Here is a 13766-nt window from a genome sequence, read left to right as displayed (position 1 = left end):
GTGGTGTTTTTTGCGGGGGTAACACTATTATCGGGGTAATATACCCCATAGAAAAATACCTTGCTTGTCCCTCCATGGAAAAAATCTGTGGACGTCCATAATAAGGGGGCAAAATTGCCCCCCTTGCCCCCTTGAAGGGAAACACATGATTGAAGCTACCAACTGTTGGCAGCAGCATGCACTCCTTCACTCTGCCCATTTGCTTTCTCCCCTTCTCTACTGTTATGCGCAGCCTTGCTCCACAGATTCCTAGGACATAGTATAGCAGCACTTATCGAGATTGAGCATCACTTACAGTTGGGGTTGATATGGCCCATACCTGAAGGGAGAAAGCAACCCTTTAGGATAGCTCCTTTGGAGTTGACACTGCTCAAGCCTGACGGCACAGTCATCTGAGACTGGTGCATGTCTCACCTTGCATTGGCAGGTAGAGAGAAATTTGACTCTTATTTATTCAAGCTTGATGGTTTTCTCCAGGTAGAAGAATATTTGTTGCAGTCTTTCAAACCTCACCAAAATCTATCTGCTTTCACTCTGAACATTAATTATTATATAATTCTGTAACATTATTAATTTATGTTTGATTGTGTATTATAAAGGAGGTGTATATTTTCTAACTACATGGATTACATGAATGTATTTTTTCCCTGGTAAATGCAGTGTGTCTATAAGTTGCCTGGTCACATAGTAGGTTGATTGATTGATTTAAGTCTACTTTATGCACAGTAAGGCTAATCGGGACTGGACCTACAGTTTAAAGTGGGATCCAAACCACTGTGTGCCCCCATTGGGTATTGAACCTGGGACCACTTGATTACATGGCAACGACACTACCACTGCACCATCAGGGAGGCCCCGGTCACATAGTAGGCTCAAATGCAATATTGTCACAATACCATATTCTCTACAAGATTCTGAAATTTGATTTTTTTGTCAATGGAGGGGCATTCACAAACATAAATGAATATAAACTTTTTTGTCAGTTTTATGGTGAAATTACACTTACTGTACAATTTAACAGTGTACAAAGAAAAGTAAACAATTTCACTCCAAACAAATATGTTTACCGTACCTTTGGAACATAACAATATAAAAGTTTATGCCTTTCATCCACCAGGATGTGATCAAGTACTGTCTTATGTTCCCACACAGAAAGCTTCTGTTGGTCCTTGTCATATCCATACAGTTTGCACATTTTCTGCAGATGCCCTTTCCTCTCTAGATATTTATTATTGTTTGTGATATTTACAATAAGCTTTTGGAACACTGCCATGAGTTCTGTAGAACCTGCAAAAGTATTGCAATGAATACAAAGTGGATTCAAGATTCATCATATGGGTAATATTGATAATAATGCTACATTATGATAATAAAGATATTGTTTACACAAAGATTAAAATTCATATTCATATCCCAAACATTGTTTGAATTTGTGCCAGAAATCAAAGAAATTAGATTATAGCGTGAAACAACATGCAATGCTCTTTGCAGTGCCCATGATTTGGAAAGACCACACTGGCCACAAACAAGATTGCTTTTCTCTCCCTTAACTGAGATTCTAGACTCACAATTACAAATGTGGAATGTATTCGATGAAAATGTATCTCAATCAACTGGTGTAAATAGAAAAACTTCACTTTCTTCTTCACCCTTGTGGATGAACGAAGAATCAGTTAAAAGGTTGAAGAGTGGATAAAGTCCATTGATTCTTCTCCTTTTGGAAGCAATACTCCTCCACATCAGAAACGAGATTCCTTCAATTCCAATTGGATACATATATTTCCTATGAAGAAATCTTATGAAAGTATGTAACATCATCACCTTAAAATTGACAAATACATCAGTGATTTCCATGGATAGAGTTATGGTGTATGTGCACTCTTAACCTTTTAACATAACACCCCGAATGTATTAGTTTTTTTTTCTAATTTTTAACAAAAAAATAAAATCCCGAGTATACTCAGTGTTACTGTAGGTCTTTTCTACTCTTATGGCAGGTGCTCTATATGCTGGCAAGGGAAGTGGGGAGCAGGGAAGCGACCAATCCAGCATGTAAAGAAATGCAGCAGCCTGTAGAACAAGGTGCACATAGTACTTCCTACCACCGCATCGTAACTCTCGGCACAAGCGCTGTTGTCTGATCGGTCTGTGACATAATATCCACTCCCCACATCCCTTGCCAGCATGAGGACTGGCCACCAAAACAGTAGAAAAGACCTATAGTACATATTTTTAATGCCCGCGTGTACTAGTTTCTGCTTGTTTCTTGTGATTCTCGCTAGATATTGCCACAATAACTTTTGTTTTTCCTTTAGTTCTTGTCATTCCTGCTAGATATTGCTGTAATTGCTTTCGTTTTGCATTTGCATTCTCACTATTGCTGGTAGCGTCTCTAAGTCAGACAGTTCCAGCAGCTACCACTTTTCTTATGTATCTTTCATGAAAATGGAGAGTGACGAAGATTTGGATACTGAATTTAGAGAAGCTGAAAGTGCTGAAGAGAGTGTTGAGGACAGTTCAGAAGAAGAAAGTCACTCCTCAGATTCATCCGATGGTGATACTGCAAATGCTGGACAGTGGTGTGAAATTGAGTTATGATCTGACACAGCATATTGGCACTTCACTTTGTTTTAGTGGAATTTTTAGAGGACCTGCCACACTAATGTAACAAATAAATCCAAATACATATACAGTGGAATTTAAGAACAAGAGGGGAAATACCATGATCGATGAGATTGCAGTCCAACATTTGAAGATTTATCATCCACCCACAGATTGGGATGGAGAGGAAGAACCCCACATGATGGATGAAGAGGAGGAAATCGAGGAACGATACTATACAGGAGCATGTGTATCAGTCTCACAGGTTTTGTAACATCATCCATATACGAATAACAGGCAATAGCTATCAGGGCAATTTTACAAAGAAAGTATTAATTTTTAAGCTTGTAACTTCCACCAGCAGCACTACATTTTCCTTTTACAAATAATCCTGCAATTCATTTCGAGCCAGGTACTGAGGATATCATGTACTATGCAAGTCAGTTTATTGATGATGATTTTGTTGAGATATTGGTAACAAACTAACAGATATGCCATGCAGGCAAATGCACAAGAATGGAAGGGCACAACAATGCATGAAATGTACATTTTTATTGTACTGACATTGTTGCAAAGCATTGTAAAAAACCCACATATCAAATGTACTGGACAAAGAATCATTTTTAGCGACACCAATATTTTGACACCCGAGTGGAGTTCCTGGTCTCCTATTGGGCACCTCCTCAGGTAGCGGATAGAGGAAAGCTCACTAGATTTAGTGGACACTGGGCAATCAGAATACCCCAGGTGGACCAAAACCAGGATTACTGCCTTGTAGAGGGATCTACAAAGACTAGTGGAAGAAAACCCTGAAAACAAATCACCTGGTCCTCCAGGTTGGAGGTTGAGTGTAAAGCTGAAACCCTTACCTTGTAAAAGAGCAACTCATTGAGAAGCCAATAAACGAGCCTCGGAAGGATGAATTTTTAGGAAGATGACCAGGACAGACCAGGAACTTGAGAAAGGTCAACAAAGAAAGAACAATCAATATTGCAACCTGGAATGTACACACTCTAAGGATTGTAGATTGCTCAAGAAGGTATTAAGCAGCAGACCAGGTGGCAGAAGAAAGAAAGGAAGACCTAGGAAATGATGGCTTGATAACGTGCAGGAAGACCTGAGAAGACTGGTAGCCCGGAGATGGAGGACGAAGGCAACTGATAGAGATGATTGTGAAGGAGGCTAAGACCCTACATGGGCTGTAGTGCCAAGGAGTAAGTAATATTTTGACAAATTCTGCCATTCCAAAGGTTTTTGAATTCGAAACGGTATTTTCATTTTTCTGACAATAGTTCTTATGAAGCAGAAAATCATCCACAACCAAATTGAATAAAACATTGCCCATTTTGGATAACCTATGTCTATGTAATGAATTTAGAAGTGTCTGTACCCCAGAAAGAGATGTGACAATCAATGAAAATTTGATGTTGTACAAAGGATGACTAGGATGGGTACAGTATCTGCCTCTCAAGCGAACCAGATTTGGCATCAAGTCGTTTATACTGTGTGAGTCAGCTACTGGGTATGTTTGGTCTCTAGTAATACACACAGGCAAGGGCACTAAATTTGATGAACATTATGAACATCTGCCACAATCAACGTAAATTGTTATGACACTCATGAGATCCCTTCTCAATAACGGGTACTGCCCGGCTATAGATAACTGCTACAGTTTGCTGACATTCTAATCACCAATAGAACAGATATGTAAGTACTGTGCATCCCAAACGAAAGGACAAGCCTCCATCTTTTGAGAGCAAAAAACTTAAGAAAGGACAGATTGTAGCATTCCAGTGAGGGAAGTGGAAAGATAAGAGTAATTACTACATGTTGTCCACAATACATAATGCAGAAATGCAAACACATAGGGAAAGGAACAAAGAGGTTGTGAAACCAGTGGCTGTGTTTGCATACAATGATATAATGGGGGCATTGATAAGATGGATCAACACATTGCTAACAATCCATTGCCACAAAAGAGAGGCAAAAAGTACTATAAGAAGATATTTTTTCACCTATTGGAACTAGCTATGTGGAATGCCTTCATTCTCTTCAGGAAACATGGAAGAAAGAAGAATGCTCTTGATTTTCGTGTGGCTGTTGTTGAAAAAATGATTGACCAACATCAGAGAAAGGAATTTCCTCTGAAAGCAGCAGGCCGTCCATCATCAAACGCAACCCCAACGTGACTTGTTGGTCTTCACTTTATTTCGGTTATCCCTCCCACTGCAAAGAAGAGAAACCCAACAAGATTATGCAGAATGTGCATGATGCTAGAGGAAAGAAAGCTCAAAGAGAACCAAAATAAATATGTGTGAGGAGTGTGGTGTAGCTTTGTGCATTGATTCATGTTTCAGGGTCTATCACGTGGCCACTTAACATATAAACAGAGGTGTTCACGTACAGTCTTTGTGCTAATGTGCCTTTTAGTTAAATGTTGAGTGATAATATGCCTTTTCCTTTGTAGCTTCATGTGAGAGATCAGAAAAATGCTGTTCATTTTCATCACGAATATACTCAGGATTTTAAAATTGGAACTTTTTGAGGTCAGTATTTCATTGTTGAGCTTCTAAAAATTAATCTAATAGGTTCCATGATTATTGTACCTAAGTGCTTATTACATTTAAGCAATAAAAAAATTAGATGCAAATTTAAACATATTCTTTGTAATAATCTGTATGTTAAGAGGTTAATAGGCATGAAACTAGAGTATATGAAATATTGTCATTTACTTGTCAGGTATGAAAGTTTTAGGAATGTTTCTTTACAGTTATTGGAGAAAAATCAACAAATCACAGTGATATTTCGGATGAGCTGCTGCCATGTTATGAAAAATTTGTCTTCGAAAATCCACTTCCTTCACATCAATTTTCAATTCTAAAAGAGTTCTTATGAGATACATGCACAATATTGTACACAGCTGGCAAATTGTGTGGAAAGATTCAGATAAAAACTGGTTGATATTGAAGGTACATGTGTTGGTTTATTATCTAGTCAATATTAATAGAAGTAAAAAAAGAAACTTGTTTTAAAAATTTCTTAATAAAAAAATAACTGAATATTTTGAAATAATGAGGGATCTTACCTGTATCTATGAATTATTGTCAATGTACTGTTATATAATGAAATTCATATTTTTGATATTATTATTATGTGCCCCATTTCTGAAACTTGAGCTAAGTAAGTATTTCCTCTTATGTTCATATTTCATCTAAATCTTCAAATGAATGTAAAAAACCTAAATTGAAGGCATTTACAAACTTTGGGTCAAAATTTGTTGAACAGTGTTATCTAACCTTAAACTATTAATAATTAAGGAAATACTTCTGACAAACTTACCTGGCTTTTCCACTTGTGATAAATTTGATATGTAAACGCACACACTCACAATGCTCAAAGCAAACAGTGCAATGAAAATAAATCTTAGTTCCGAATTTTTTGCCATGTCCTTCATTCAATTATTGTCCCATGTTCTTATGTTTCTCTGAAACGTGTCACCATTTTCCTTGAACTGTCCACTACATATGTCATGTGTGCATTAAAAAGTTTTCTCATTCAATACTAGATGAACTGAATTACTTAGAAATCCCAGCCATTTACAGGGGGTTACATCACAAAATATTCCTAAAACTTGACTCAATCACCTGAAATATAAGAAGGTGTGTTACAACCCTTACAGATATTCCCAGTTGTTGCAATACAGTACACTTAGCAAAACCATTTTTATGCAATCATTTACACTCTTGTAAAACACCCTACAAGGACTCTGACTCTTCTACAATGTTAATATTTTAAAAATATATATATTACTTAAATCAAGAGCCTGGACTTTCAAGTAATTACATATTTGATTCCAATGTAAGTAGAACAATAAAATCTAAAATATTGATCAACGCTCACACTATATGAGGGAAAGTCAAATGAGAACCTTAATTTGTTTTCGTTTTTTATCTAGTAGATTTCAGCATGTAGACTTGCACAAGTTTACAGTATATATATGCATTGCTGATCCACATATATTTTCAAGTCTTGAGTTAGTGCCTGTATACCTCAGGAAGAAGAATCTTTGGGATGCACGCACAGTCACTTATGACTCATTGTGAAGGTCTTTCCACCCATCTGCCTGTGAATTGAAGCCATTGTCGTACTTCTCCCTCCATTTGTAATCTTGCTGGCATGGTAATCATGCATAGATATATTAAATTTTCACCTGCCAGAGAATTTCTATAAGTTCTAGTCTTTCGGAGGGCAAGAAACCACTGCTCTTCACTGGTGCATGTGAAGAAGGCTCCATCTTTTAAACATGACGAAAATGGTGCTGTGAAGCTCACTTGATCAGTGTTGCACCCTTGAGGTCGTTTTGTAGATAACAGTTGACACCTGATGTAAATTTGACCTGCATATAGTCTGTCTTAATTTTTATCGCACTTTTAATGTTTTCATTTGATTCTCCCTCGTATTTTTATTTTACATATTTCAACCAATTGTGCATATTAGTACAGTAGCAGAAATGTAAACTCTAAGGCTTCTCCTTCCCTTTCCTTCTTAGTGTTTACCTGCGTGCTGTTGGAACAATGTTCTTGTCACCCTCCTAACTTGTACATGACACTAGCATCACTGTTTCCAAGCCAGAACTACAAATATGGTGGTGGATCAGTAGTGATTTTACTTCAAAATATAATTAAAGTTATGTATTTTTGCGATAATTTATCTCAAATAAGCTTAAGACTGTAAGTATTATGGAATATATGTTGTAGAAATTGTACAGTGCCATTAGAGTTTGGAAAAAAAATTCAAAATGATTGAGAGAATAAGCAGAATCTAAAGTTCATGCCTTTCTCAAGATTTGAAACTAGGACCCCTAGCAGCAAGGCATCTGATTCATCACAAAGGGTGTCTAACATTCCACTATTTTGGTTTCCATAAAAATGAGCAACGAGATGTCAATTCTTTGTTTGAAATCTGTAGATAATTGAAAATATAAAATATTTTGCACCATGCTTTTCGTATTATCTATGAACATATTTTATACCAGGTTTTCGTAAATGATTGTCAGGGTTTCCTCATTGTTGTAATCAATCTGGGTGAATGACATGGTGAACACAAATGAATGATATTGTTGAGAAACTTAACAAGTTTTGTTCCTTATTTGTTTCATAGACCTCTGTTTCCCGATTCTACTGCTGTGGCAGTTTTCCAAGATGGCGGATATTACTAGTGAGAAGGCATTCTGTGCCTTAAATATCACACAACGAGGTCCGTTACAGTTGTGCAACGACATTTTCATGTGCGATATCGGAAAGATGCACCGTCGGAAAATTCGATTAGAAGGTGGTATGCACAGGTCAAAGATTGATTGATTGATTGATTTAGTTTATTTTACTTCGCGTTTTGTGCCTCTTGGCTAATTTGCGAAGATGGGGATGAGTGATGAAATTGATGAATGGACATTCACAAACAACCAAGCCCGACCGGGATTCGAACTCGGGACCCTTGGCGTCGCAGGGCAATGTGCTAACCACTCGCCCACAGGGTCGGGCACACAGGTCAAAGGAAAAGGTTGCATTTGCAAAGGCAAAAGGAGTGGTCGACCATCAGTGTCAGAACATGATGTGGATCGAGTTCATTAAACCTATCTACAGGGCCTGAAGAAATCGATTCCTGCTGGATCCAAGGAACTAAACATTCAGAAGACAACATTATGGAGTGTTCTACAGGGAGGTTATTTCAGTCGTTCACCGCCAGCGTGTCGGCCGTTCGGCGGGCTCTTCATGCAACAGGTCCCGGCAAATTGCGTTCATGAAGTCCGTAACAGAAACCGCTTGTTTTGTAATGTTTCCACTTTTCACAAATACAGTTACAATTACAATTGAATTAAGCACGTACCTTGTCGCAAGGATGCTGGAAAAGGTGTCCTCCCAAATACAAATATTTCTGGCACCTTATTTCTGACATATAATCTTACATTAGACATCGCTACTTTATCGTCATTTGACAGAAATGGAAGACAGCATCCCGGCGCATAAAGCAAACCGAAAGCGTAAAATGATATTTAAAAGTAATAATAATGATGATCACTAACCTCCTGTGTTATAAGAGATGTTGAAAATGACCTCCTTCAACAGCAATACAACACGTTTCTTAGGTTCAAGAGATCCTGTCTCTCGTAATTCCCTGAACACTTTTCTGCAAGAATTCGTTTTGACGTAATTATCGTACATAAAAACTCTCTGTTCAAGACTATATTTGTTTAACGGCATAAGTAATGAATGAATAACAATTAACACACAATAAAGCACTGGCCATGAGTAGCACATTATAATAACACGGTATAAACAACACGCGTACTGATAAACGCAAACAGAACGTACACTGACTACGTCTGGTAGCCGACAGTGTTGCTAACCATTTTTCGGCATAACCATTTTTCGGCAATGTCCCTACAGACGTAGTCAAAATGTCCCTACAACTGACCAAATTCCCTACGCCAAGTAAAGTGACTAAAAAAAACAACACCTCATGAGCATGCAAAACAGAAGATAAAATATACACATTTACTTACCAAATCTTTCTGCTCGGTGCTTTCACAATTAATGAAGGAGCCACTTTACAATACATGACCCCTCCCCGATTTTTGTAATATTTGGCATACTCATTAATTGAGGCCTCCTAATCACGAATTTGAAGTTAAAATTTGGGGGTCACGTGTAGAAATTGCAAAATAAGTGAAATTGAGTGGTCCGCGATCGGCGTGATTGCTCATTATTTACCGGAAGATTTTGTGTTTCCAATACTTAAAAAACGAAATATACATTCCTGATATTACTACGACCCCAAATTTTAACTATGTTTGCCTATCCTAACCTAACCTAACCGTACCTGAATGGTTCGTGGGGCTATCCGTCAATGGTTTGTAGGGCTAACCGTGCATGTTTTTTTCGAGCCCAAATTTTAACTGTTTGCCTTGCCTAACCTAACTTAACCTAACCTTACCGAGAATGGTCAGTGGGGCTATTCCTGAATGGTTTTGCGGTAATTGTGATTACGAACCGATAAAAAAATCTTATTTTCGTAGCACTTTAACGGCAAACGTTCATCATCGAAGACGCCATTTTCGTATCCTGCAATTTTGTGATTGATGTACTGTTGCCTAATTTACCTGTAATCAAATCAGTTCTTCTACATCGTGATTGTCGCTGTCACATGTAAGCACGTTCTTTGGGCAATATACTGAAATCCATAAGTTTATTAATTAGCCCACTCCACCTAACAATCTGTGCAACATTAACAATCTTTTTACTGTTCTCTTCCGCCATTCTTACACAATCCATACTCTCCAAGTATGAAATCAACAGTGTGGCAACACTGTAGACAGCGTAACTAATTGTAATTTGTTCATATCAACAAATATGGCTGCCATACTTGTATACGGAGAATCATTGCGAGAATTGAAATGCTTATTTTACAACTTCTACAGTTAATGAACAATTTTTTCACCTCACTCCAACATGTTAACTTGAGATAAATCATCACGACTAATTATTTCGTGAGTATAAGACGTAGCATAGAAATTACAGAAGGGTCCGTTATTGTAAATTCTTGTCTTAATGAATAATAGGGGTGTGCTGGACAGAATTTTTTGGGTCGGGACGGGATCGGGACGGTAATTTTTTTAAAATCCCGACATTCGGGACTGAAAAATTTGCAATTTCCCGACCAAGTCGGAAAATTTTCGGGACGGGAAATGTTCGAAATTTCCCGAAGCACTGGAAATCTCGAATTCTACAAGTCATTTTCACTTAAGTGATTGTTTTTGCATTTCCAGAATAAAAACTTACAATTTTTGATAAGTTCCAGAAACTTACAATGCAGAAAACGCCGAGAATTAACGACTTCTTAAAGTGACCATTCGGTATTTCCCCGACTATTCGGGATCCCGAAAAGTCGGGAAGTCATTTCCCGAAGTCGGGATTGGGACAGGATTTTTTTCCCGATCCCGGTCCTGACCTTTCGGGATCCCGCACACCCCTAATGAATAACGTTGAGTCGTTTACTGTTGATTATTTTATTTGAAGTCATACATGTTGCTGCTGTGAAGAGATAGATGTTGGTTGGTGATATATGCTGTATTTCCTGCAGTCTTTAACAATTTTGGTCCCATTTTATTTCCCTTTTTTGTTTTTGTATCACTTAACATTGAAAATATTCTCTTCGTTTCCGTGTTAGAATGTGGCAATGTTAGCACTATTTTCGCGAGAGTGGAAATGTTTTCAAAAAAGAACTTGCCTTGAAAGTTTTTTGTAACCGATAACATGTTCCAAAATTCTGATGGAGATTTGTTAGTTAGTTCTTTTTTCTCCTCCTCGCTAAAGTATCCAGATAAACTAATTCATAAAATGTCATTTTTCAAGATTTAAAAAAGTACCTACGTTTTTTCTCATTTGGCAAATTCTGTCCCTACGTCCCTACGCGGGCGAAATTTAGTGAAAAGTCCCTATGCGTAGGGACATGTCCCTACGGCTGGCATCACTGTCGACACGTGCAGTATGAAGCACCCTCTCGCGGCTGACAACTCCCCCAACCCCCGATAAGCTGCCGGCGCTGTCGCGGCAACTGAGGATAAAGTAGCGATGTCTAATCTAAGATTAGATGTCAGAAATAAGGTGCCAGAAATATTTGTATTTGGGAGGGCACCTTTTCCAGCATCCTTGCGACAAGTTACGTGCTTATTTCAATTGTAATTGTAACTGTAATTGTGAAAAGTGGAAACATTAGAAAACAAGCGGTTTCTGTTACGGACTTCCTGTAATGCAATTTGCCGGGACCTGTTGCATGAAGAGTCCGCCGAACGGCCGTCACTCTGGCGGTGAACGACTGAAATAACCTCCCTGTACAAAAATGGCTAAACATGAAACCATACTGCCTAAGTCTGCATCAAAAGCTAACACGTAACGACCATTGTGTATGGGAAACGTTCAACAGCGACATATTCAAAATCTCATGGCTGACGATGACAATGTCATCGAGAATATAATTTCCACTGATGAGGTGACATTCCACGTAAGTGGAAAAGTAAATACACACAATGTGCGCATATGGGGAATGGAAAATCCTCATCAGTTTGTTGAGTTGGTTTGGGACTTGCCTAAAGTGAATGTTTTTTGTGCTGTGTCACGAGAAAAGGTGTACGGTCCATTCTTCTTCATGGAGAAAACAGTTGCAGGATTGACATTCCTGGATATGTTGATTGAGTGGCTATTTCCTCCAGTGGAAGAAGATTCTAAGAACTTCATCATGCAATTGGATGGGGCCCCACCTCACTTCCACTGTGAAGTGCAATCATTGCTCAACAGAAAATTACCACAACATTGGATTGGGCGTGGGAGTGATGAGGATGAAAATCTTGTATCATGGCCGCCTCATTCCTCTGACCTTTTTCCTTGCGATTTTTTCTCTGGGGACATGTAAAAGATACCGTTTACTATTCTCCATTACCCACTACCATTGAGGAACTGAAAACACGCATAACAAATTCCATCAACAGTGTTACATGTGATATGCTATCCCGAGTGTGGCAGGAAATGGACTATCGCTTAGATATCTGCAGGATATCGCGAGGCGAGCACATGGAACATTTGTGACTTTGTCATAAAAACTTGGAGAGTTTTCTAACATTTTGCAAAAAATTGCATGTATCTATCTTTATTACGTAAAATACAGTGCTTGTTTGTAACCCCGACAATAATTTACAAAAACCCTGTATATTAGTGCCACATAAAAATTGGAACTCTATTAATGTTTGATATACAGTCACATGTGCCTATGGCAAATTAAAAAAAACTTATGTCACAATGGAGTGTAATAGGAATTCACTGAAACTAAACCAATTCAGAAAGCATCAGCACCAAGAAGGAGTGATAGCCATAATTTCTGTCAACAGCAGTATTTTCATAGTTAAATGAAAAATAAAAAAAAACTATGTACATGCGGAACCACTGATTATTTATGAAAATACTGTTTGTAAAAATTTCATTTGTATTTCACAGAAAACTTCTATTTCTATTTTTTTGTCATTTTCTAAGTCTTGGATTAATCAAGAATAAAGATGAATAATGCTAATTAAGGGACAAATGAAATTACTTACAAACCAATAATCTCTTTGTTTATAGCATATTACGCTAACCACTCCACCATGGAGGCCAGTATTTCATAGCATACATGATAAATAAGATATTATATATTTTATATATATATATATATATATATATATATATATATATATATATATAAAAATCAAATAAGGTAAAAGGAAACACTCACCGGACAGTAGGAAAATTCAAAATTTTCTTCTCACACCGATGATGCTATAAATTAGCGAAAATTTTGAATTTTCCTACTGTCCGGTGAGTGTTTCCTTTTACCTTATTTGATTTTTACTTAGCCCTTTTGGCCCTCCTTGCTTTTATCCATATATATATATATATATATATATATGAACAACTTAGAGAGATGAGTACAGGCTAAGAAAGCCATGAATCCAACTGAGATAAGCTACGAAATGTGATCTTAAAACATTTAATTTATTAATTAATACAAGATTGGATTAAAAGTAATTAATTCTTGTCAGAGAGGCCTTCCTAAAGAAGGCTCAACTGGTAACAGCATGAATAACTATGCAATACATTCTAATATATGGCCAGCTCAACATATCCCTGCAGATTTTAAAACTTGGCTAGCAAGAGTGCAAATTTTACAATGGCATGTTTATCATTCAGATTTAAAGATACACCTAAGAAAGAAAATTTTAAAAAAACATTCAAAAACATATATTGTACTCACATTTTTGTTAAAAAAAGTAATGGGAATTTCCATAAGCGAACTCAATTTACAGTGTGTCGCAAAACAACTTCAACAATGCTTGGGTGCTGGTAGATATCATAGTAACAAATAACTTTTCCTTACAAACATTACCTCAAAAGTGCTTAAAATCTCACCTGTATGTATGCAACCCAACACAGCAAACGATCGCCCTGATCTAACTTCCAAGGGTGCCTGGCAGGGTTGCCACTAGTGTCTCTTGTCAAGAGATGACTTAAAAAAAGTTGAAAGTCTTACCTGAGCAAAATCCAAAAGATTAATGGTACTTGCCATGTTTTAGAAGCATT

General features: G+C 37.4%; 1 protein-coding gene across 1 annotated transcript in view; it reads right to left on the bottom strand.

Annotated features, from left to right (window-relative positions):
* The window catches only part of LOC145980563 (carbohydrate sulfotransferase 11), a 63997-nt gene that overhangs the window by 2967 nt on the left and 47264 nt on the right, over positions 1–13766 (bottom strand). The window contains exons 3-4 of the mRNA XM_083113596.1: positions 5941–6245; positions 1073–1287 (exon numbers count right to left, since the gene is read on the bottom strand). Of these exons, the coding sequence (XP_082969722.1) occupies positions 1073–1287; positions 5941–6055 (330 nt within the window). The 5' untranslated portion in view covers positions 6056–6245. The remainder of the gene's footprint in view (positions 1–1072; positions 1288–5940; positions 6246–13766) is intronic.

The sequence above is a fragment of the Lepisma saccharinum genome, chromosome 2 (genome assembly GCF_977018435.1).
Source record: "Lepisma saccharinum chromosome 2, izLepSacc3.1, whole genome shotgun sequence".
Classification (NCBI taxonomy): domain Eukaryota; kingdom Metazoa; phylum Arthropoda; class Insecta; order Zygentoma; family Lepismatidae; genus Lepisma; species Lepisma saccharinum.
This window is presented reverse-complemented; position numbering and strand designations above follow the sequence as displayed.